The following is a 25,864-nucleotide window of genomic DNA, read 5'->3' as shown; positions in this document are numbered from 1 at the left end:
TTTATAGAAAACAGGTCAGTAGAATGAGATGAATCACTGGTAAGTTAAAGATGATTTAAAATGGAATCAGAGTGAAAACAAAACATGGAAAATTGTTAACAGTTTATTCTTGATAGTCAGGTCTGCTGTCTAAAGAGAGCCCACTTACATTATGACTTCAGTGCACATAATATATCTTTTCAATGCACAGGCATCACTGAACTAAATGGGAGGCCAGTAATAGTGTTACTAGGTAGAAGGATCCCACAGGTATAAATACTACAGATGGCTTTGTGTGCAATGTTTTAGTAGACAAGTAAGCAGGGAATCACCCATAACTGTAGAACAAAGGAATTGGTGAGGATCTAATTAGAAATGAGAATAACAAGTCAGATTTGTTTGAAAACAATCAGTGCAAATGTAAAAGAAAAGTCAGGCAAAGTAAAAAAAAAAAAAACTCTGAAAGGAGCGCTGTGGTGAAGCCTGGAGACCAAGATTTAACCAGATTGAAGAGTTGAACAACATATAGGAGGACAGCTGAGGCAGTGATTACTGTGGGAAGCAGAGGGACTATTAGCAAAAAGAAGGAAAGGGCAGAGAATGTCATAGGCATGCAGTAAGGATTTGGCAACAAACAGGGTGCAACATAAGCTAGGAAACAGGAGGGTAAAGGTGTTGTAAAGCAGAATCTGTGTCAGACCCAGACTGATTGAGAAATACGAGGCTGTAATGGGAAGGTCGTTCTCTGTTACAGCATAACAGCTTATAAAATAAAGACCGTACCAGAAGAAAAGCAACACTGTCAGGAGATTAGTCAGAATTCTAAAAACCAGGAAGATAAAAGGTAGTATACAAATGGCATTGGCCAGAGGAAGAGCAGATACTATGCATCAAGCAGTAAGACCTAGTAAAAGTATTTAAAAGCAGTCTAGTAAAAGTATTTAAAAGCAGTTAACAACCGATCTTTAATATGTAAGATGTATATTACCCCACAGTTACACACATACATGACTTAGTATATATACTGAACAAAAAACATTAGAAAGTACTATATTCTTCATCAAAATTTTTTAAAAAATGCAGGGATGATTGTACAGTATATAAATTATATCAGATAAGAAGGGACTAAGAACTCTTCATACCACAGTCTCTTCTAAGTAAAATGGCAGACAGTTAACAGTTATATCATCAATATATCTATAGCACTATTAAACACAAAAAATACAGAAATAGCAAATAACAGGATTAGCTGCAAGTGGGTGAATAAAGTTAGATGATGTTGGTATGAATGGAAAGAGACCACAAGGTTTAATTTCGGTAGTACATCATTTTTGCATTTTCACATTTCCTCTAATGTCTTGCTAGTTCCAGAAAATCACCATAGTAGCATTCATAGCCAGTAGTAAAAAGGTTGTTCTAGAGTGGGGGGGGGGTCTTCCCAAGAAAGCTTTGTCTACTCTTGCTGCTTTGGTTCACTGAATTATGAATAATGCAGGGAAAAACTTCTAATGTTAACCTGTTGGAAGATCATCTGACTAATACCCCTCTACACAAGTTGGAGTAGACCTCCTTCATGCAACATGGATTCTCTCTTCTTAATTCAAATGACAATCAAGCTGCAGTGACAGAACTTACAGAATTAGTGTCCCCATATCAAGATGAGTCTCTCTGGCCTCATTTCAGTTTTAATCCTTAGTGAAATGCACAAAACTTATGCAGACTTCCTACTATGTAAAACTCCCATTGCAGCTGCACTGCTTTCTAGTTTCAAGACGTCAGTAATCATTCAGTTTCCTGCAAACTGTATAATGGCTAATTCATTAAATGTATAAACCTGAAACGTAGAGGTGCAATAGTGCTTCAAGAAAAGCAATTGAACCAGATAAGAAGCACTACTGTTGCGAGTCCAAAATCTTCTTTATTGAGACACAAAAATTAAGCGCTTTCGTCAGTTTAACTTGACTTCATCAGAATTTAATTAAAATGCATTAGGAGACCTTTTTTATGCAAGTACCTTGTTTGTAACTGGCTGAATTTTTCCTCTCATTAATTGAACAAACAAATTAAAACAATTAAAGTTAAGAGAGCCAAGCAGTTCATATAAAACAAACAAATAAATAAAATTTATGTTTTAAAACACTCTATGCCATGATTAACATGCTGTTATCAAAGAAAAAAGAATTGGTAATGACCAAAAAGATATACATTTTTTCTTTCTTTTTGAAAAACCACCTAAATACATTCTGCCCTTTCCTTTAAAATAGGGACCAGATTTAGATGTTCATTTAAACCGGGGGGGGGGGGATTTGCTGCAAGCCTAAGTTGCCACATTAATTCCTTTTTATACAATATATTTTGCCAATCTCCACCCCTGGCTTCTAAATTAACTAAATCTAGAATGACAAACTTGAAGCCTGTGTAGTTGTCACATGTAATACCATGTTTGTACAGAGCACATTTGTATCTTTTTTATTTTTTATGTCATACAGGTGTTCATATATTCTTGTCTTGAAGGACCTCTCTGTCTTCCCAATATAATAGGAACTGCAGGTGTTACACCAACCACCAAATGAAGAAATTAAACATGGCTGATTAGTTATTTCAACACTTTTTTACATATTCTTAATTAGCAACTGGCCATGGTGGTAAAGACAGCATTGTGTCAATGTCCAGCTCACATCCCTAAACCTACCCACATTAACGTGCATCATGCATTTGACAGGACAAACTAACCAATATGATTTTATTGAAGGTATAATATAATGTGCAGAAAACAAGGTCATGTAATGCAATTAGCACACATCATGCCTTACAAATATGCGAATAACCATGACTTTTATGTGAATGTGCATTTAATTCAGAAAACAAATAAGAAACATTCATCAAGGGTAATTTTTTTTTTTCTTAACTATGTACTTTTTGTATGTAATATAAATTATTCAGTTGTACTGAGAATTATTTAATTCTTTATTTAAACAAAAAATATGTATTTCTTATTAGACTATCTGTAAAGGGAGCTATTGTCACTTTAATATTAAGTCTGAATGGACCACATCTACCTACTTAACTAAATAAACTACATGAAACTTCAACAAGGCATCTTTACTCTTTCCACAGGGAAGGTCTCAGAAAGACAGTCTCCTAAATCTGCTAGCTAAAGTGATTTTATCTGGACTAATCCTTTACACTTTTGTTTCCATATCATATATTGTCTATAGCCCCACCCCCAGAAAACACCTCCAAGCATGTTTTAAAGGCTTTATTGATGGTAAAACCACCACTTCCATATGGCCAGAAGATGTGCCAGGGTGTTTCCTTATCAGTATGAAACATTGTCTGACAGACCTATATCCAAATATGTTCAACCTCAGCCTTTCAAACACATTATTCAACTCAAAAGTTTGCAGTACTTAATAAATCAAGGGCCTGAATTCCACGTCCTATGAAGAATGCCATAAAGCTCTAATACTATTTTCAGCCTCTACCTAGTTCACAAGGCCTCAAATGCCCCTGTCTGTCTGACTTTCTACACATTCACAAAACATTTAACAACACAACCACCCATACTACAGACCTAAACATCCACTGCAATATAACCAAAATACCCTGCAGGGAAAGATAACCTCCTACAGAATTATAGACTCCCCCTCCATAGGAAATAAAATGGCTCCCTAACCCTCTTTAAAAACAACCTGTGTAAGTGGATGGGAAATTACAGCTACACCCCTGGACAGGCCCTTGACCCTATTATATTATAGTAACATATAGAAGCTATTGCTTTAGCAAGGCTAATAATAATCCAACCAAATCAACTGCCTAGTAATAACTTATGAATCGTGCCTGAGATACACAAGGATAGGTTAGATGTATACAGAAAAACAGTCTACCTGTAATGATGGCTCACCTGACTCTTTCCCCAACAATAGTAGTTACAGGTGACTGGGTTTGGTGGAAGAATGGGTCAGCAGAGTAGTAGGATGAGCTGGACAGGCAGGTGGGGTGGACCAGAATGAAATTATAAAACTGCTTTAGTTAGAGTCAAAAGCAGAGGTCATATAGAATGAACTAGGGAAATATGTATATGCCAATGTACTTGATAGTGGTTAAAGCTGAGAGCTTGCTCAGACAGGACTTTTCAATCAAGTACAGGAACATTTGTGATTAACACTTTGACCTAAATATACAACACAAGCAATTCATTTATTTCCAGTTAGCAATGCCATTCAACAAAAGTATTTTGTTAAATAAAAAAACAGATAAAAAAAGATTGAAAAAATATTTCCCCAAATTAGCAGTCTTCTACAAGCATAGCATTGTGACTGTCTTAAATAAAAGGAACATGAGGAAAATCCACCTCCCACTACTTACATTTCTCGATTGTGTGTTTTCTGTCACTTTACTTTGTTGACAGGTAGTTCACTGAGGGACATATGGTCACTGAGTGACATATGGTCAATTTGTCACTCCTAAGTCACATCTTTGATAGGGGATTGCAGTGGTACGTACTTGGCTTGATCAGAGATTGCGTGCATACAGAAGAAATATATGTTTTGCATGTTAGAATGGCCCAACAAACTGGGAAGTGCAGATCATAGGTTATGTCACTGCTACTGCATGGCAGTGGTGTTAATGAAGTCCTTAAAACACTCTTCCTTCTGCACATCCTGGGAGGGAAGGTGTTAGCAGAAGTTCTATCTATGCAAAATAAGTTGTGCGTGAGACAAGTTTCATGATTTTTAAATGCACAAAGTGGAACATTTCCTAAAAGAAAAGTCAAGCTATTTCTTCAAAAACAAGTTGCAGTGGTTGCTTTATTTGCAAAAGTAATACAAGCTGCTCAGAATCCTAGCTGTTTCATGTCATATTAAATTAAAGTGATTCAGATACAGTGTCATACTTTCCTGCTGTGGATAGATAGCTCTTAGAAAACATTTTATTTTTATCAAATCTCAGTACATCAGTTATGTTGCCTTTTTGTGTCTCAGCATGCATATTATCCTGTTAAAAGTAGCCGGTTATCAAGAAGTGCATTACATTTTACATGTCCCTATCTCTAGTACTAGGGAGATTTGTCTGTGCACAATGTGTGTGCAGGCTGTCACTTCTAGTATATACACATTACGTTTAGCAGGAATTTTTGGATGACTACAAAGCAGAGAATGGCCACTGCATCATCAGATGAGAAAAGAAGGCTTGCAAAATGAAAATAGATGTAACTGTAGCTGGCTTTGAATCAGTGAGGAGCACCAAATGTCTTATTATACAATATATTGTGCAAACCACCAAGAAAACAGCCATTGTGTTAGGACAAGGTATCATGGAAAAGAAAGCAAGTAAAGAGATACTAACGCAGTGGTAGAAAGAGGACTACTGTAGCTTTAAGTTTTCGTTTTTGGTTAACTGTAGATTACCAGCAGTATGTGTCAGCACTTCCTTTTTTTTAATTTTTCTCTCTCTCTTTCTGTATACATATAGTCTGAAGTATAAGGATTCTAGTTTTAAAAAAAAGAATAAACTGTGGTCAGTGAGACTTTCATTGTTTTTGATGCTTCTTTCTGATACAGGGAGCAATTTGCAGCTCTTAAGATGAACAGTATCAACTCGGATTTGGGCTTTTCCAGCGGTAGCAGTAACAGCAGCCTGTCGCAGGATCTTGGCTCCCCTCCTCCCAAGGCAGACCCCAGTTCTGCTGCTGAAGACAGTGATGTGTTTGAAATAGACCCAAATACCTACGTTAATATCGGTAAGTCCTCAGAGTAGGTAACTAGCAATTCAGTTGCTGCAAACCAGACAGGATCTCTGCAGATAGTGAAGTTATGGAGTGGTTGTACATGCTGATGTTGAGTCAGAAACAGCATTGAGTTCCTGTTCTATCCGATGTCAACCTGTATGTTGAGGAAGGAAGGGCAAAGAACTGTCCTCTTCAATGCTTTCCATGTATGTAGCGCTCTGTAACTCACCATCTTGCCGCACCTTCCAGTATATATAAGATGTTGTTGGGGTACAGGGTGGGAGTTTGGCATAATGATTAAGGTGTTTACCTTACAAACACAAGCTGCAGGGTTTGAGTCTCACATTGGGTAATTGGCTAGGTTTAAAATGACCAACATTGGCAGTTAGCCTAGTAGTAATCCATGAACCATGAACATACCTGCACAGCACTGTTTCCATTCAAAACTGCCATCTGACCCCATTCTAGCCTTACAGATAGCAGGATTGTATCCCTGACAGGAGACACAGTGACATAAAGTTGCCTGCAGAAGTATACATTGCTTTTCAAAACTTGATATGTTATTTTACATGTAGTAGCTAAAGATGCTCCGGCACAATTAAAATCAAGCACTGAAGGTAGTGTTTTAGTAATGTAATGGAGACAGGTTTGCAGGAGTGTGGTAAATGCTCCTGCAGTACTGCCTAACTATGCCATAGAACATTTGTTTGTTTCTTATTTATTTACTTATTTTTACCAGTGAACTATAAACAGTATTTCCTCAATATCTTTTTATTAATTGCATTGTTCTTATTATATTATTATAAAATTGGAACATTTATCTATGCTGCTGTTGAATGTTTGATCGTATTCATAAAACAGTTCATTTTATGCTTCTTGCTTTTTCTGGAAATGAACACATCTACACTGTACTTGCTTTCATAATATGAAGTCATTATGCAAAAGCTGAACGATCAGATTAAAACAGTTTACAACGCAATTACATAAAAATACAAAATTGTTTTCTAAAGTTTGAATACATTACGCACATCAATGATGTAAATTGTAAACCAAATTTACTGCATAATTTTCAGTAAACACTGGACTTAAGCACTTGATGATACATCAATGTTTTCACAAGGATTCATTCACAAATGAAACCAAAGATGAAAATGAACTAAGTGCCTCAGAAGAGACTTGAACCTAGACAGCATAAAATACTATATTAAATCTACTACTAGATGTATTAGAGAGAAGGAAGAAACCCAGTTTTTCTTCTCTGTTTTAAGATTTCTGCCAGTGTACATCCCCAGAGATACCCAAGTAATAATTCATTGCAAGTACGCTAAAGTATGGTAAGGACAATGCAAAATATACCAGCAATAGTAAGGAAGATGTACTCGTGGTGGTGGTGCTGCGGTAGCATTGTCGCCTCACAGTAAGACGCTGTCCAGTTCGATTCTCAGCTAGAGCGTCTTCTGCATGGAGACATGCGTGAATGGGGTACCTTCATTGAAGGTTGTGCATCAGGGCTGGTAACTCGGCACGTAAAAATCAACTACCAATCATTAGCGGACCGGAGTTCCGCTGTGACAACCACTAACCGGAAAAAGCCGAAAGACACAAACAAACAAAGTAAGGAAGATGTAAACTCCTCTGCTGGGACTTTAACCCATTGCTCTTGAAAAAATGCCATTCTAACTGCAGCAACAACTTAAGTGATGAACCTGGGCTGTTTCTGAACACATTGTCTTTGTTTCTTCTTCCAACGTGCAACTCATTGCAAACAAATAATGATTTATTTCAGTTGCATGGGTGTTGTGTGCTTATTGTAGAATTTGTGCAAGCAGAGGTAAGTTAATAAAAACTCAGTGAGTAAAACTACCGCTTCTACAAATGGCAACTTATTTCTACTGCATATACATGCTAAAGAGTGTTAGACATGTCACACCCAAGTACAGACACCATTTGTGAATGTACATTGTTCATGTGGTAAAGGTCTGCCTCTGATGATACAACAGCTTGGAGCATTGTGGTCATTTCCTTCTTACCACTCACGTGGTTTTGTGGGCAGTGGCCGGTTATAGCTAGTTAATATTAGTGTAACAGGAAGTTCATGTCCCTCATAAATGCGATGCTGTTGTTAGAACAGGCAACTCCTCATAATAAACTACTTGATCTAAAGCGAATCATCCTCAACAGCTCTTCAAATAATCCAAGATTGTCCACAGCTTGCTGCGGAGTAGGGAAGCACTTCTTTCTTAGATTGCAGCCTTTAAAGTCCCTTGAAAGTATATAATATTTTAGGCCTCCATCTGGTCATGAAGGAGTATTTTAAAATGCAGCTGCAGTAAAATAAAACTCCAAATCACCATATGAAGTAAAAAAAAAATCATAAACAACTGATAATAAAACTAAACTTGCATTCTAACTGGCCATTTAAATTAGCAACTACATCAAAAGCATCCTTCAAAGTATGCAGCTATCTGTATTAAAAGCTATCCTCGGAAATGCATGGCAATATTTAAGTGTCCTTTTAAAGCATGCACCAACATAGCCAAAAAATGTGTTATGAGCTCTTTAATTGACACCGTCACCCCCTCACCTCATAAATACAGACACACACACACACATACATTTTCCACATAGTTCGGCATCCTTGAGTATAGCTGCAGTTGAAACAAAGTAACAACATCATTATCTAGAATCCTTTTAATATTGGAAATCAGGGCTACACAACCTTATACTAAACTGATTAGAACTAGATAACACTAGAAGTATTTCACTTCTAACTCAGATTTATAACAGAGTAAAAAAAGATAAGTACAGATAAACTCACTTTAGCTAACAGATCTAGGAGACTCTCTCTCGCTCATACCCTCCCTGTGGGAGGAATAAAGACACCTTGTTGAAGTTTCCAGTAATGTATTCAGTTAAGCAAGTAGATGAACAAATGTTCTTGTTCTAGAACACTCATACATCTACCTACTTAACTGAATAAACTACTGATAATTTCAGCAAGGTATCTATTCCTCTCTCAATGAGGGTATCATAGAGAGAGACAGAGAGAGAGAGAGGGAGAGTATTCTAGATCTGCTAGCTAAAGTGATTTTATCTGGACTAATCCTTTATTCTTTGTTTCTTGTTAGTCCTGTCACCTCTGGGTGACAGGTGGGATACCAGACTTCACTCGAGCCCCCTGGATTTCCTTTTATTTATAACAGAGTACTGAAACTTCAACATATCAAATTTAAAAAAAAGAAAATTAACTTATATTGTCTGGCGGTAGGCAGTGATACTTAATTCATAGTTAATATAAAAAAAGTTACATATACCAGAAAGGCAACCATTCAGATATTATTTATCTGTGAATGTTTACAATTCTGGTGGCCTTTCTCGGTTGTTTTTACCATTAAATATGAATAAATATGAATTATCACATAAAACCCCTGTCCTGTCCGCTTTTACCATTAAATATGAATAAATATGAATTATCACATAAAATCCCTGTCCTGTCCTTTCCTTTCCTTCACACTTTATGCAGAAAATGCTAATTATTATCTGTCATCTAACTAGAACTTCACTCAGACTTTTCTCCATGAAGTTATAAAGTAAAACCTTTTAAAAATGATTAATCATCTGTACAACTGATCAATACAGATCAATTAAACAATAATGTATGATCAAAATATATATATTAACATTCTAGTTAATCAAAACTGGGGGTATAGTCTTGTCGGTTGGTGGTGAGTAACTTGCATATAACATAATCCTGAGCATACATTGTTGTCATTATTGTAACTGGATTTATGTTTTATTTCAGTTTTACAACACTGTACTCAAATTTGCAAATACTTAGACTAAGTCTGGGATTCATAAAGATATACCACAGTTCCATGTAACCCCTGTGCGGCTAAGTAGTTCTACATTGTGAGACAGGGAGACCTTGAATATCTAAATGAAAACATGCAGCATTTCCAGACAGCTAACTGCACCATAGGGTATGTAAATGAGCCATGTTGTAAGCATAGGTTCACAGGACAATGGTAAGCTAACTGCCCTGAAGGACCATTTTAAGCCTAGGCAATACCCATGGTCAGAACCAAACTCTGTACCTTTTGTTTGTGAGGTGAAGATCATAACAATTATACCAAACCACCCCCACAAGTGGAATAGGCCATGTAGTGAAATTGTGCAAGAAGACACAGCTATGCATTGAAATGCATAACAAGAAATCCAAACAGTGTCTGCACACATATGATCACCCAAGAACAGAAAATTTAAACTCAGGTCACACCAATATAACTCAGGTCTATATTAGATGAGCGACCGTTCCGATGTTTGAATCATAGACGGTCAACGTCATATGATCGAACGTCGTAAAGGTCGAAGCTGAAAGTCAATGTCTTTTCACACACAGAATGGGAAAATTTCCTTTTCTGCACTGAAGTGCATTCTCGGAGTTGGTATATTTAAGTAGGGTGTGTGTGAGAATGGTAAAGAAGTTTTTTTTTTTTTGTTTTTTTTATTATATAGTCGATGTTTCGAACTTCACTCATATGAGTTCGCTCATGTGAGGTTCGAAGTTTTGAAACTTCGACTATATAATGTAGACCCTATATCTCTATACAAAGCAGTGCTTGTAACAGCTTAGCTGAGCATGTTACAGCATCCCTTAACAGGCAGGTACAAATTAACACACAGACAGCTAAGTAGTCATATAATATTTGCAGCCACAATGCTATAGTGTCGACATATCTGGGCACCTGCTGGATTCATAAATGGGAATGAAAGGGGAGTATAGGACTGTAAAAGGAAAAGCGTTCAGAGGGCTACACCAAATGAAAACACACAAGAGTGTGCAGTATGTGGGAAAGACAGCCAAGATTTTCAGTGAGGATAGGATACCTTTTTTAGAGAGAAAACAGGGTCAAATGGAAAGGAGGGTAGGAAAGGTGAGGAAATGGGGATCAGATAGTGTGTGGGGTCATATAGACAAACACAGGATAACACAGAAAACAGGGGTGGAAGTGTATGCAGACAGTGTGGTTTTGTGATGTGGACTGGACAGAGAAAATAGACAAATAGTGAAGGGGAGAGGAGGGGTGAACAATATAGAGGGTATGTGATATGACATAAGAGGAAGGGAGGACAGAAGTCTGGGGATAGTGTAGGGTATGAAGGCCTTCTCAAGGGAATGTTACAGGATGGCCAGTCAAGTGAATCTGCAATACACTTGAAGGCTCTCCATGCAAGCCATGTATCTAATCACTGTTCACTCCACTGCAGCATCACCCACCTGCTCCTTTGGTGTTTAGGCCACCTCGGGCAATGCAGGTAGGCTACCTGAAAATGAATGGACCACACCACCTCTGGTAAGGTACTGCCACAGCCTCATTACTCTCATGCACTGCAGCCACAAGCTCAGCAGGCGCAGGACATGGTGGAGGCACCTGCAAACCAAATATATCATCTGACCCTCTAGTGAGGATCCATATTTGGAAGACAGTCATAAATGAATCATTCCTGACACTGGACAGAAAAATTAACAGACATGTCAGAACTTGTAAGGAGATAGCTTACCAGCTTACCATGACTTGCTGCTAGCATCTCCAGCCTCCTGCAGAAGGCAACACAATTTGCATTATGATCTGCTCATGCTGGAAGAAATGAGACTCTTCAAAGAACTGTGATAACCATAAGGCAAGTATGTGCCCTCTGCAAATACATTAAAATATGTGAACAAAAATTGTCAGATTTCTACACAGTCAGGGAGACAAAAGCTAGTGCACAGATATCATGACAGGGCTCAGCATGATCCACTCCAAAACAGGACCTTGCAGAAACCCCACATGAAATGTAGTAGGCAGATCGCATGCAATCCCACAACCTCCACCTCCATATCAATTGGAAGAGACACAAAGCAGCATACCACAATCCTAGGATGAGCTTGACAAACCCTTGCCATGAGCAACAACAGTACCAAACTAATAACAGGATAAAAGAAAAAAAACACAAAAAATATAAACAGTGGGACCCCTGCCAAGAATTATTTACTATACCATTCATGGCATTCCTATCTAAACTTTTATTCCCTTAAAAATACAGAGCTCATTAAGGTTCCATCAGTGCAGGTCACCAGAATGATGCCTGCACTGTTCCACCATCTTGGTAATGCCCATGGCTAAGGACACTTCCTCAGCCAGGACACAGCAGGCATCCAGTTGTTTAAAAAACACACTGTCATATGAGTTTCGTAGGTGTTTCCAGAAATGGGCATGAAAGAAATAAAACATTACCTTGCACTCCTAAATACAACATGTAGGTGCTCTCCAAAATGCACTAGCAGAAGCTGTCATTCCCTTGAATGTTCCCTAAAAAGGATTATAATCTCACAAGGAACAGATGGTAGCCTATGAATCATGGCTACAATATGGTATGAATTATACAGTGCAGCTAGCTGTAAAACAGTATGATGCATATGGCAGCACAGGTCTCAGACATGAGCTGCAGCTATGATCTGTCAGAGGCAAGCATAGGCTGTAGGCTCCCGTTATGCCTTGGGTGCACTATAGCAAATATATTGATTCATAGGTATTCATACCTCGTGACTTAATCTGTATACATGCCATGCAAATAGGCATAAACTTGCATAGTTATAAATATGCAAGGCTATTCTCTAGGTTAAGTTGCACAGAACTAGGAAGCTATATACTTGGGCAACAATGTTAGGAGGAATAGCAACAGTATTTTGATTTACAGGCAGTCTAAAGGGACAGACAGTGCTCTGTAAGTGTGTGATAAGCTGTGTTTTATCTGCCTTCCTAAGAAAAGACACTGAACGGAACTGATATTAGAAAAGGCTAGCAACAGAAATATATGCACCTGCAAGTGTCTTAACTTTGTAGGAGATACTGACAACAAGGAAGCCCACAGTATAAGGATAGTCTGTCCCTGTACATGCCTGTTGCTTTTATGGCACTGTTATGGATTTTCCATTTTTAATTTCTCCAAGTCTATTAGGTTTCTAATACCATGATGGAAATGGACCCTATTCCTAAGTCAAAGTATGATTGAAGTTCATGAAATTAGTATTGATTCAATCTTTGATGTTAGCCAGAAGTGCACTTCGCAGCACCCGCAGTGTACCCAGTAATGACTCCTTCTACAATTCATTTCTACCTGCAAATCCTGGTATTTTATGACTTTATGTCTTTCTGTCCATAAGACAATGTAGTCGCTGGGTGTAGCAATTTCAAAGATCAATGTTACTTTTGTCTTTTCATGGATTACTATATCTGGCTTCCTCGCATCTAACTGCTGGTAATATGTGATTCCATGTGATATAAACTTTGTCATTCTCTATGATGTTTTGCGGCTGGTGTTTCCAGTGTTTCTTCAGCTACTTCAGTATTATAATGTCTGCACAATCCCCAGTGCAGCAGTCTAACCACATTATTATGCCTTTTAGTACACAGTGCTTCTGCCATTATTGTCACAAACAATAAGGTGTGCAACTGTTTCCAGTTCTGTTTTACAAAACCTACATTTGTCTGCTTCTCCCACATGTTCAATGGATTTTGTAAACCAGCTTGTACATAGTCCACTATCTTGGGCCACCAACATTAACCTTTCATCTTTTAGTTTAAATTTGCCTCTCCTTAACCATTCCTGCATTCGATCCTCATCAACATGACATTGTTCCAAGAGTTTTATATACCTGCAGCTATATTTATGCATATTCCACATTTCTTGCCTTCTCGTCTGATCCTTCACCTTATATTCTTTCTTTTGTTTCTTGGCACATTCAGTTACTGCCTGATTTTTATCTACTTCTGGTTTGATTTCCATTCCTGCTCAACACCAATATGCTTCTGCTAAGTTAAGTAGGGAAGTCATCTTAGACTTTTTCTCCTCCTGTTTCAACACTTTTATTATGTTTGGGTCTTGTTGAGGTCAGCAGATATGTAAGCAGTCCCACGATTACAAAAGGAGGCCCATACCTCCTTCAGGACAGGGAATATATAGTCTTGGGAAGCACTGATTTTTATAAATCATTTGATGAGCATGAAGCATCCTCCTTGTTGATTTTCTACTGAGTGTGTTGACCTGTGGTGGTGAGGATAACAGTCAAAAGTCTATAAGTGTTTCCATCCCCAATGTACTACAATAGGGCCAGCAGTGACCCCTAACTGTCTTGCCCTGTACATACCTGTCTGTACTTACTCCTGCTATATGTTGTCTCATATCTGGTCCTTTAGTTGCTGTATGACTTAAGCCCACAACTGTCTTTTTAATTATGGTATGGTCTACGTAGGTGACCCCTTTGTGTATAGCTATCAGTCATTTAATTACAGAATTATACAGCCTACAGATTAAGTGCATGGCAGAGCCTGGACCATTTCAGCCCTGGTGAAAACAGTGTCTTGTTCCAAGCTTTTTGGGCAGATAATGTCTGCTGGGAAGAGGGGGTGCTGACCTGTCTTTATGTGATCCGCTGTCAAACAGATTTCCTTGATGTAACGCCATTGGGGTGGATGCAATAGCATAGCAATGTAGAGAGTGTCATAAGCATGGCATTGACATGCTATACTTTGCTATGGCAGAGGCATGTTCATTTGCAGCTAAGATGTCAACCATGGGGGGGGGGGCATTGGTCAGTAACATGCTGATAGACCAGAGGAGTTTTTGATGCCCTTATAGGGGAACATCCATTTTGGGATTATCATTAGAGGATACTTGTGCTCTCCCTGGTGTATTTTTTGCTGAATATTCATAGAGCAGAGCACTAATACAGGTACACCTGTAGAGGCTGGGACAAAATGACAAGATGATGTTGGTACCTATCATGGGGCCGACGATGATGACATACACTTACCTCAAATCACAGTTTTTCTCCATCTTGGGTATACATTTACCTAGAATATGGGAGGAAGGGGAGGCCTCACCTACACAGAAACATAAGGCTGTACCCTGTGAGTATTCACCTTCCCCAGTAGGGGAGGGATTCCCACAATGGCTTCAATATCCAACAATGCTCCCTCTGTAGCTGCAGAAGCAGATGCATACACTTCATCTAAAGCAGGTAAGCCCACCATTTTGCAGCTTCTCAGGGATGCCAAAAGCCATTACATGTCAGTTTCACAGGTCATTCCTGATATTGGCACTTATGTTCAGTCAGGAGATGTGCAGCAATATCACATGGGCACAGACAACTACTACCTTGTCTAGTATGGACCTTACTGCTGTGTGGCATTTGTGAGGACATGGATGCCAGGGGTACAGTAATGATTGAGCTGATGAGGTCTGTGGTACAATGCACACCACTGCCATGTCTTCTTCCATGTGGGCAACTGCCAGTGCCACCATCACCACACTCACTAGCAGTGTTTACTGAGGTCAGGGAGGGCACATGCCAGGACTGGCCATGTAAGGGGGCATCAAAAGTGCACACATGCATGTAAACCTGCACCACACTGTATTACCACGTGCTATGGAAAGCCATGACTTTCACCCTCCACAGTCCCACAGCAACATACCACCCATTTCAGGGGGGAGGCACAAGCCCCCGTGTAACAAGCCAGCATTGTGGCCACAGACTGAAGTCACCTAATGGCACACCAAACATATTATCGGAAGAAACTTTCTATGATACAAAATACCCATCACCTTGGGTCACCCCCCTCTGTCTCAATGTGACTGCCCATCCCATTGCAGAAGATCATATATAACATAAAATATATGGGACCCCCATCACTAAGTCCTTGAAATATGCCCCAAAACCAGTGAATGCAGACACTTGTCATTGTCTCCTTAGCCATCTGCACTCATGATGACAACAGTAACCCAACCCATTCTCCCTTCTCTGTGGTAAATGTGTGCACTGTGTCTGTCACTGTCTGGATGTTTGTTTTGTGGCTGCTGGTTGCTGATATTCTACCACACTACTATAGGATGACTGTATTGTTGCATCTTCCTTGGTGGTCTTGTGTGTATGAAGTCTAACTGCTCCACCATCCTTGAACTGACCAACCAGTCTCTTCACCGCCATATTATAGAGCTTAAAACATGCCAAGAATATCATGCAAGCTGTATTAAAGATCATACTGTTGTGCCCCCAAGACATTTATGTGTCGATAGATTTGCATTCGACAGACTTAGCTTTCAAGCTAATAATATAGACCCGTCAAGCAGAGCACCTCACTGGCCCTCTTCAAGAGAACTCTTGATGAGTGGATGGGAAATAGAAAGTTCACCTCAGGGGTCACTCCAGTGGCTCTACTTGATAGAGGTACTGGGAACTAATGTCGGGCGGCACAATGCCAAGGCACTTCTATGGGCTAGGCTTGTAAAGGCTCCAGGTCCATTAGCCTAGTACACACCCATGAACCTATTAAGTTAAACACGGTCAGAAAGTGCTGAGCTTAACTATGCTTAGCACTTACTGGGAGACATCCAGTGATGTTATCACAGCCCATTAGGTTAGCATTCTTAGTTTTCACAATTGTTAGATAGAACCTGATCACCCCAATCAGTTGATTTGTGGAGGAGGAGAGGTTATGTGGAACAACAGAAGAAACAGTAAGGTGAGTGGGGTTGGGAGGGTGGCCTAATGGTTAAGGTGTTTGCCTTACAAACACAAGGTGCAGGGTTTGAGTCTCACAAGGGATAATTAGCTAGGCTTAAAATGGCTCGCAAGGGCAGTTAGCCTAGTACTACTCTATGAACCTATGAATCTATGAACCTATAAGAAACTGGGGCAAAACTTGCCAGCTAAGACTTTGGCAATGCCTGCAGAATTGGACTACGTGATACCATTAGACAGCACCTCAGAACAGTACAGTGTATTATGTCTAAAGTTCCTAATACAGCTAAAGGTCTTACAACTGCGTTGGATGGAGCTGGTCTACATTGTGATTAAGTGGGGAAACGGAGGTTCACTATACAGAGACAGTAGTTTCTCCATGTAAGAATTCCACCATATGGTTTCTTTTGAATTTCACATGATATTTATGAGAGATAAGAAAAGATGACACAATACAGCCGTTTAAATCGGAACAGAATTTGGAGGCAGATGCTATGGCATTAGCATTGATGTCATTCTGGGTGTAGTCTCATTTCAATTTCCTCATGTTATCAGTAAATGATATGGGCTTGGTCTTAGAAAAATGTCTACATTTAGTAGAGTGCATGGACAACACAAGCAATAACTACACCACTTTATAAAACCAGTATGGTAGGGAATGGTGTTAGAAGTGCTGGTGATTTACATTAAATATGAATAATATAATTATTATTTTTTTTTTATCTGTATGTTTTATTTAATATAAAGATCTAGGTAGTCAAGCACATTATGATTGGCCATCAAGTTAAATTCTTCATATTATCTTGTTTAACATACTGCAGAGTCTGGTTCTTTTATTTGCTATTTATTCTTGTTATTTTCCAAGTAAACATTAGTGTGGCTGCCTGTCTGTCTGGCTGGCTGTCTGGGCGTGTGTATAATAAAGACAGATGTAGCTGTGCATGTATATTTTTAAGGGATTCCTAGTCTCTGTTCGAGGACAGTAAGTGCAATCATCAGAGCTATAAGAATTTATGTGCAGTTATGGGGAAATATATGCTACTGCTGTATCTTGAAAAATGAGAATACTTCAATCTCAGAGTGTAACAAGGGTGTGGGGAGAGAGAAAATGTGTATATAGTGTGTTTTGCACTTCGATATTATTTTATAAGGAATAAACACTTAAATGATCTCTGTCTTCTGGCTCACTGTAGCTAGGCTTGAATTCACCATTTTTAATTGAATCTTACATTTTACCTGAAAATGCCATACAAGTTTCAAAGGTGCGTGCCTTTGTAACTTTTAAGAAATGTACTAGAACATTCTGTATCTGAGCCTAAGTAATTGTGCTTTTTCTGTTTTTTTTTTAAATGAAATATACCTAAGTGATTACGGTTTTCAGCTTTTTTTAATGAAGTAGTGTACACTCTTTAACCCCAATTACTTTACATTTTGTATTTGATGTCAGTTATTCTTGGCTTCAAGGTGCAGAAAGTGTGTCATGAAATGGCTGTTATGGCAAACATAGATCTCAAGTTTTGTTAAGTTCTGGAGTCAGAATGCAAGCATTTTGGCATATTATGGGTATAGTAAAATTTGAAATCACTCTACAATCAGGGCCTATATTATCAAACGTAGATAGCAGAGAAAGAAAATGTAGATCCTGTAAGAGCCCTCTAAACAATCAAGTATTTATAATGACTTAATGTATGGAAAGAAAGTATGACCGTTGAGTAAAGATAATTTAATATATACTTGTATACTTATATTTAAAGTTATTTGAAAGGAAAAGTTATTTTATTTTTAGGACTGATTTGAAGGCATAGTTTAGCGTGTAACTCTAGCAGTCATATTTGTGATAACTCAGGTTACTTGAGCCAGTTGAAAAAGGTGAAAGTATAAAGCACAAAAGTTGACTTGCCGCTCAGCATAATTAAATATATATATATATGGGTCTACTTTAATTTACCGAAATCTCATTTGACCGACACGTGGAAGAGGGAGACGAAATGACCGACAGGTAAGTTTACCGAAAAGGTGATGTGCCGAGACGAAATGACCGACAGGTAAGTTTACCGAAAAGGTGATGTGCCAACAGTGGACAGAGCAACAAGGGTAACGTGTGAGCACGTCTCGGTAAGTGTGCGATAGTGACGGAGTTAGGAGCGGTCAGGTAAGTGTGCGTTGTTGTGGGATTTTGGGTTAGGGTGTGGGATAGGTGAGTGTGTGGTAGTGTCGGAGGTAGGGTTCGGGTAAGGTAAGTGTGTGATAGTGACGGAGTTTAGTTTAGGGACGGGTTAAGTGACAGGTTTGGAGTGCAGGTAGGGTGAGTGTGCGATAGTGACGGGCATTTTGTTTTGGGGTGGGTTAAGTGAGTTAGGGTTAGGGTGCAGGTAGGGTGAGTGTGCGATAGTGATGGGCATTTTGTTTTGGGGTGGGTTAAGTGAGTTAGGGTTAGGGTGCAGGTAGGGTGAGTGTGCGATAGTGACAGGCATTTTGTTTTGGGGTGGGTTAAGTGAGTTAGGGTTAGGGTGCGGGTAGGGTAACTGTGCGGTAGTGTCGGACCTTAGGGTTAGGGTTTGGGTTAGGGTTAGTGGATATGTGATTGTGTATGATGTGTAGTTTACGTTGTTTGTGTCGGTGTAATTGTGTTCGGTTTTGTGAATTGTCGGTGTTGTGTGGTTTCGGTCATTAGGGTTCGGTGTTTTGTGTGTCGGTGAAATGTGGTTTCGGTAAGGTAAAGTAGACCCATATATATATATATATATATATATATATATATATATATATATATATATATATATATATATATAAAACACACTAAAATTATGTTATCCAGCCCTGTCAATTCTTTGCAAATAGCTAAGGAAGAAGAGAAAGCAGTAATAATTTGTATTTTCCTAGGATAAAGATCTCTGCAAGTGGTGATTGCAGAATGACATTAAAAGATGACTACTTCTTGGAAGAAAAGCTGCAGCAAATCTGTATACGGTTTTAAAGAGAAAAGACATCATACGGTTATCAAAGGTCCATTCACCCAAAACTATGAATTTCCTAGTAGTATCATATGGCTTTGACAGCTGTGTACGGGAAAATCAAAGCTTTACAACAGTGATGCTGAAGAAATTATTTGAGAATTTGGTGGAATACAGGAAGAGAGAATCAGTCAATACCTGAGTAAATAAAGACGTACTGTTCACTGGAAGGCCTGATAGTAAAACTAAAATGCAAATGCTTAGGTCACATAATGTGAAAACAGGATTTACTAGAGAAGACATTGATGCTGGGGAAAAATTAAAGGCAAAAGAAGAAGAAGGGGGGGTAGCAGAGCCTGAGTTAGCATTACTACAGTAATGAATATGAATTTTCAAGGATTTAAAGAAGCAGCTGTTGAGGCTAGCACCATAAAGCCCTAACTACAACCCTGATGACCTGGGTTTGATTAGCGGTTATGGTGTCTGACGTGCTGGCAGAGAAGGCTGAGCATGTCCATCCGTAGATATTAATGTTGATCCAGACATTCCCATCTGGGTGGTGTAGTCCACAGAGTGGGGGGGGAGCTAAAAAGGAACTGGGGGAGTAGGTCATAAATGAAAACAAATTCTCCAGTGGGAGCAGTCAATAGCACAATCCCCATGACATGCTCCCCCATGACATGCTTAGGTTCCACATCAGCCCCAGTATTAAAATGAAGATAGTCCTGGGGCTGTTGGAGAGGCTGGTAGACCCAGTGATGGACAGTGCAATGGGGTATCCCAGAAAGAATGAAGCAGAATGAAAACAAACAAGCAGCAGATGATAGGCAGGCCTGGTGTGCTACCATTCACGAGGCCATGAAGAGTTAGAATTACAACAAAATCAATAACAAATATGGAGGAAACAGGAATAATATCAACTATCAGGAGTACAAGGTCTATTACAGAGACATTAAACATTTTTTACATAGGCTAAACCACTGCAGGTGTTCCAAGGTCAAGTAGATCTTTACAAAATGTGTCTAACATTTTAGTTTAGATGATTAAGGCTATGTGCTTCTAGCAAGATTAATCCTATAGACTAAGGGCATCCACTTCCAAAAATTCAAAACTGCACATTTTGTCATATCTTGATATTTTCTGCATTACTAATGTCACTACAATAATTTAAGTGGTGATTCTTAATTTTATTATTTAATTTGTTATGAGCTGCCATACTTCATTTCATTTATAGTCAAGGATTTTGCATCTCTGGTGTAAGTTCTTGGACACATACTGCATTGTGGTGTGGAGACATTCTGCTTCTTTGACTGTGGCAAGAGACAATTTGTTAAGATAGGACTGTAATGCCTTTAAACGTTTATTCTTGTTTAACTTCAGAAATGTTGCTATATGAAAAGATTGCATCTTTGCCCTGTTAGCTCACTGCTATTCTAATTCATTTATTGTAATATATAACATCTTTGCCTGCTTTGTACAATCCTAGATTCTAGCACATTCTATAGTAGCTGAGATCGGATCCTTTGTGTTAATAATGTAATGTATAGTTTTCAGTTATTGCAGTAATAACTTCTTATAGTTGTTAATTTCAGCATCATAGTTAGTGGTGCAGCATATAGTGTTGTTCCCTCACAGCAAGATGTACACTGGTTCAATTCTTGGTTGGGGTGCCGTCTGTGTGGATTCTGCATGTCCACCCTTTGTTCTCATGGGTTTCCTCCAGGTGCTCCAGTTTCGTCCCACATTTCAAAGACATGCAGTAGGTGGACTGGACACTAAATTGGGCATAGGTGTGAATGTGCATGTGAGCGTGTGTGGAAGAACTACTGTAGCAGGGCTAGCCACCAGGTGGAGTAAACCTTGGGTCTAGATTATTCTGACCCCATGTGTAAAAATAGGAAAAAGGGGTTGTGGATGAATGGATTTTTTGGTGGAACTTTTCCCCTGGTCCTCCTCTGAAAATGGGTCAAATCTGTTCTTTAAATATAACAGTTAAACAAAAATAGATAGAGAGAAAGACAGATAAATAAACAGTTAAGAAAAGTTTTTTTTTCTTTTGCAATCACATTGATGGTATTCAGAAAAATTAGCTCCACAGTGCTAATAAAGCTGTGCTGTGTGCCCCCCAGTAGTGTTATGGAACTAATTAGAGATTCATACACATGCAAGAGCCACTTGAGGCAAATCCTAGTGATTCCTTTGCATGTCTCTGAATCAGCCACCTAGTACTGATGGAACAACTGTTCTAGTGTTCTCACTACTAACCCATGTACTGCTGTTGCTCAGGCACTTACACACACACACACACACACACACACACACACACACACACACACACACACACACACACACACACACACACACACACCCCGATACAGTCCCAGTCATGCCCCTACATACACACACCCTGATACAGACTTACTCATGCCTCTATACACACACACACACACACAGACACACACAAACACACAAACAATACAGTCCCAGCCATGCCCCTACACACACACACACACACACACACACACGCACACACACACACACACACACACACACACACACACACACACACACACACACACACCCTGATACAGTCCTAGTCATGCCCCTACAAACAAACACACACACACACACACACACACAGTCCCAGTCATACCCCTTGTGATGACCCACCACTGGACCAGTAATCAAGGAGCCTCAGTCCTCACCACTGGCAACAGTGGAGGACATACACTGAGAGCATGACAAGGTGCACACACAGAATTCCCAGATGCAGCTTTCTGCATCAAGTGCAATTTCACTTAAGAGCACACAGAGACCACAGTCAGTCCAGGGCTGGTTTCTTCCTCTTTCTCCAGATCCCCAATAAGACTCCCTGCTGGCACAGCTATAGAGTTGAGATCTCAGCCGAGTGGCCAAGCCAAGACCACCAGCACCCTCTCTGTCCAACCAGTGCTTCATGTCCTTGCCCAAGTAGCTGACACACGCACTCTTTGAGGTTTGATTTATACACATACATACACCTGGGAAAGGCTGGCATGGTTTACTAGCTATGCCCCCTTTTGCCCAGACTATAAGGTAGTTATCACTGCCACCAGACAACTCCTTATCAGCTGCTTTAAGGACCTTAACAAAGGGTGTCCAATCTTACTGTGTAATGTTGCTGTTAATACAAATGATAGTTTGACCAAGAGCAAGACTATTAGGAGTGGCCTACACAGTATCACCAAATACATGTGCAAGTACTCTCAGAACTTAAATATCTCTACACAGAGCAGCCACAATGAAAGGTTTAAATATATTTAATAATAAATAATAAAAGAACAAAACAATACTGAATATATGTTCACAGTGACATCAGAGTTCAAAATAACATGAAGTATTTAAAACAACATTACAGCACAGTCTCAAATAAATAAATGAAAATATATAAATGAAGCTTTACTATATTCCTGACTGAATATAAAAGAATTACTATAACCTAGTTAACTTACTTAAGAGAAAGGCAGATGTGGTGAATGGATCTTCTAGTTGTTGTCAGGTCCAAGACAGAATACAGAATGCTGTGTCTATCTAAGAGACTTTTTAAGTTAATATCTCAAATATTACTGCTGGGATAGCTTGCAGAATGACATAATTTCTGACTCTATCCCAGATGAAATCTCCACTGCTGGGTGCTCGCAGTATTTAGTTTCTTCCTGTGAAAATACATAGACCTCAGATCTTTGGCAGATGCTGGAAGTCGTAAAACAATTGCTTCCTTCACATTTCAAAACTAGTAAATAGTTCACCTTAAAGATAATACATAAAACTCCCTAGTACATACATTCTGTCTCTAGCTGCCATAAAGTAATTTATTTTCAGCTATTTTTCTGAAGTTAACTTCCTGTATTCCGGTTTCCACTGTTAAAATATACACATTTAAACAGTTACAATAGTGCATGTACATCTCTGCTCTATTCCAGTAGGGCACGCTGTGGTCACATTTCAAGAAAAAGTACTTTATAAAATATCTTTTCAACACACACATCTGTACAAACCTAGTATGATATGCACATGACATACAGTTCTAATACATTTGTAGCAAACACATCTTATATAAATTATGTTGATATTCACAAATTACATGTAATTATTTACAAAATTCCAGATTGCTGTGCTGGGAGCATCTCCTTTGTCACACCCCTGCATCCACACACGCACATGATACACTCCTAGTCATGCCCCTACACACACACACACACACACACACACACACACACACACACACACACACACACACACACACACACACACACATTATACAGTCCCAGTCATACCCCTACACACACACACACACACACACACACACACACACACACACACACAAACAATACAATCCCAGTCATGTCCCTGTGTACACACACACACACACACGCACGATACAGTCACAGTCATGTCCCTACACAAATGCACACACACAGGCTCACATGTCTTATCTGCTTGGATGTTAACTGTCCCACTGCTTCCATAGACAGTAGTGGGTGAACACCAAACTAGTACAGCTTATCTTTGAATTAACAGGATGGCTGTCAATCTGGAGTGGGAACAAATGGGAAAATGCGGATGTTGAACCAAGGGACTGAGAAATAATGCAGGACACATTTGCCATTCATTCATAAGGCCAACTTCTTCACATATTAATCAATGGCATTAGTGCAGACCATGAGAACATATCCCACACTATCCCACACTATCACATTAACATTCAAAACTACCATAAAATGCTGTTGGGGAAAATGGCCACTAAAAAAATCAAAGGGAGTAAATGAAGCAGAGAAACTTACACTCTTGTCAAAAACAAAGAATGAAGAAACTCACAATGCTCCTGCTGTACAGTGATATCTATATATATATATATATATATATATATATATATATATATATATATATATATGGGTCTACTACTAATGCCGACCGACGATTCCCGACAGAAAACTCACCGACGCCAGATGACCGACAACACACAAACCCGACAATGCAAAACACCGAACACCATTACACCAACACACGGAACGTAAACAACACGCGACACTACATAGCATACACACTAGCCCTGACCCAAACCCTAACCCTAAGGTCCGACACTATCGCACACTTCACCTACCTGCACCCTAACCCTAACTCACTTAACCCACCCCTAGCCCAAGCTCCGACACTAACGCACACATCACCTACTTGCACCCTAACCCTAACTCACTTAACCCACCCCTAGCCCAAGCTCCGACACTAACGCACACTTCACCTACCTGCACCCTAACCCTAACTCACTTAACCCACCCCTAGCCCAAGCTCCGACACTAATGCACACATCACCTACCTGCACCCTAACCCTAACTCACTTAACCCGTCCCTAAACTACAGTCCCTCACTAGCACACACTTACCTTACCCGAACCATACCTCCGACACGAACACACACTCACCTTTCCCACAGCCTAACCCGACATCCCACAATCTCGAGCACTTACCTGACCGCTCCTAACTCCGTCACCATCGCACACTTACCGTGTCGCAATCGCACATTCCCTTGTTGGTCTTTCCGCTGTCGGCAAATCACCCTGTCGGTACACTTACCTGTCGGTCATCTGGTGTCGGTGAGTTTTCTGTCGGGGAATCGTCGTTTCGGTCATTAGTAGTAGACCCATATATATATATATATATATATATATATCAGATATATATATGTCAAATATATATATGTACTGTATAGAGATACAAATCTACAAAAAATGTTTTGTCTTGTTGATATCATCCTTTGAGGACACAGAGTGTATTAAGGGAACACGAAACACACACGCACGAAACACACACACGCACGAAATACACACACACACATGCACGAAACACACGCACAAAACACACACGCACGAAAAACACACATGCATGAAACAGACACATGCGCACGAAACACACGCACGCACGAAACACACGCACGCACGAAGCACGCACGCATGAAACACACACGCACGAAACACACATGCACGAAACACACACACACGACCCTTGCTTTCACTCAGAATCTGGACATTGAAGCAGCACTGAAACCGACATTCAAAGATAATACATTTAGCCTGTGCCAGACATTAACTTACGGTTCGGTTTATTTTCACATCACAGACCCCTTGCACAAGAAACACATGTTCATGAATGAATATATATATATATATATATATATATATAAAACAGTTTTATTGGGTGTTTTAATTGTTGAAAACATTCCTAAAACAGTGAAACAATATACATGCACCAATAAAGACAATACTGCCCAATTCGGAACATTTACAACACAAGTCTAGTCAAAATCAAGTCTAAGAAAAACAAGCAGCACTAAAAGCAAACCACTTCTTGTACTCCACTTCTAAATCTAATTTTTATTCAGCTTTATTAAACTACCAAGTAACAAACAAGTATTGTGCTGAAACTACCAATCTCTGTGATACACACTTGTAGAAATGTTGCTTATCCAAACAAAATCTGCTGCCTGAGTACAAGTATCCACTAGTTTCATGGCGAAAAAATGATGACAGTAAAAAATGAAAAGCAAAGATGAAACAAAGTTTCAATACACTGCTTAAGGGATAACTGCACAGGATATGGA

The 25,864-nt window shown here is 39.3% G+C and overlaps 1 protein-coding gene across 1 annotated transcript in view; it reads left to right on the top strand.

The window, feature by feature from the left end:
• PEAK3 (PEAK family member 3) overlaps positions 1 to 25,864 on the top strand; it is a 269,285-nt gene that overhangs the window by 206,817 nt on the left and 36,604 nt on the right. The window contains exon 2 of the mRNA XM_044090776.1: positions 5,544 to 5,722. Coding sequence (XP_043946711.1) covers positions 5,544 to 5,722 — 179 coding nt within the window. The remainder of the gene's footprint in view (positions 1 to 5,543; positions 5,723 to 25,864) is intronic.

The sequence above is a fragment of the Protopterus annectens genome, chromosome 13.part0, assembly GCF_019279795.1.
Source record: "Protopterus annectens isolate FY-2018-M chromosome 13.part0, PAN1.0, whole genome shotgun sequence".
NCBI classification, from domain to species: domain Eukaryota; kingdom Metazoa; phylum Chordata; order Ceratodontiformes; family Protopteridae; genus Protopterus; species Protopterus annectens.
This window is presented reverse-complemented; position numbering and strand designations above follow the sequence as displayed.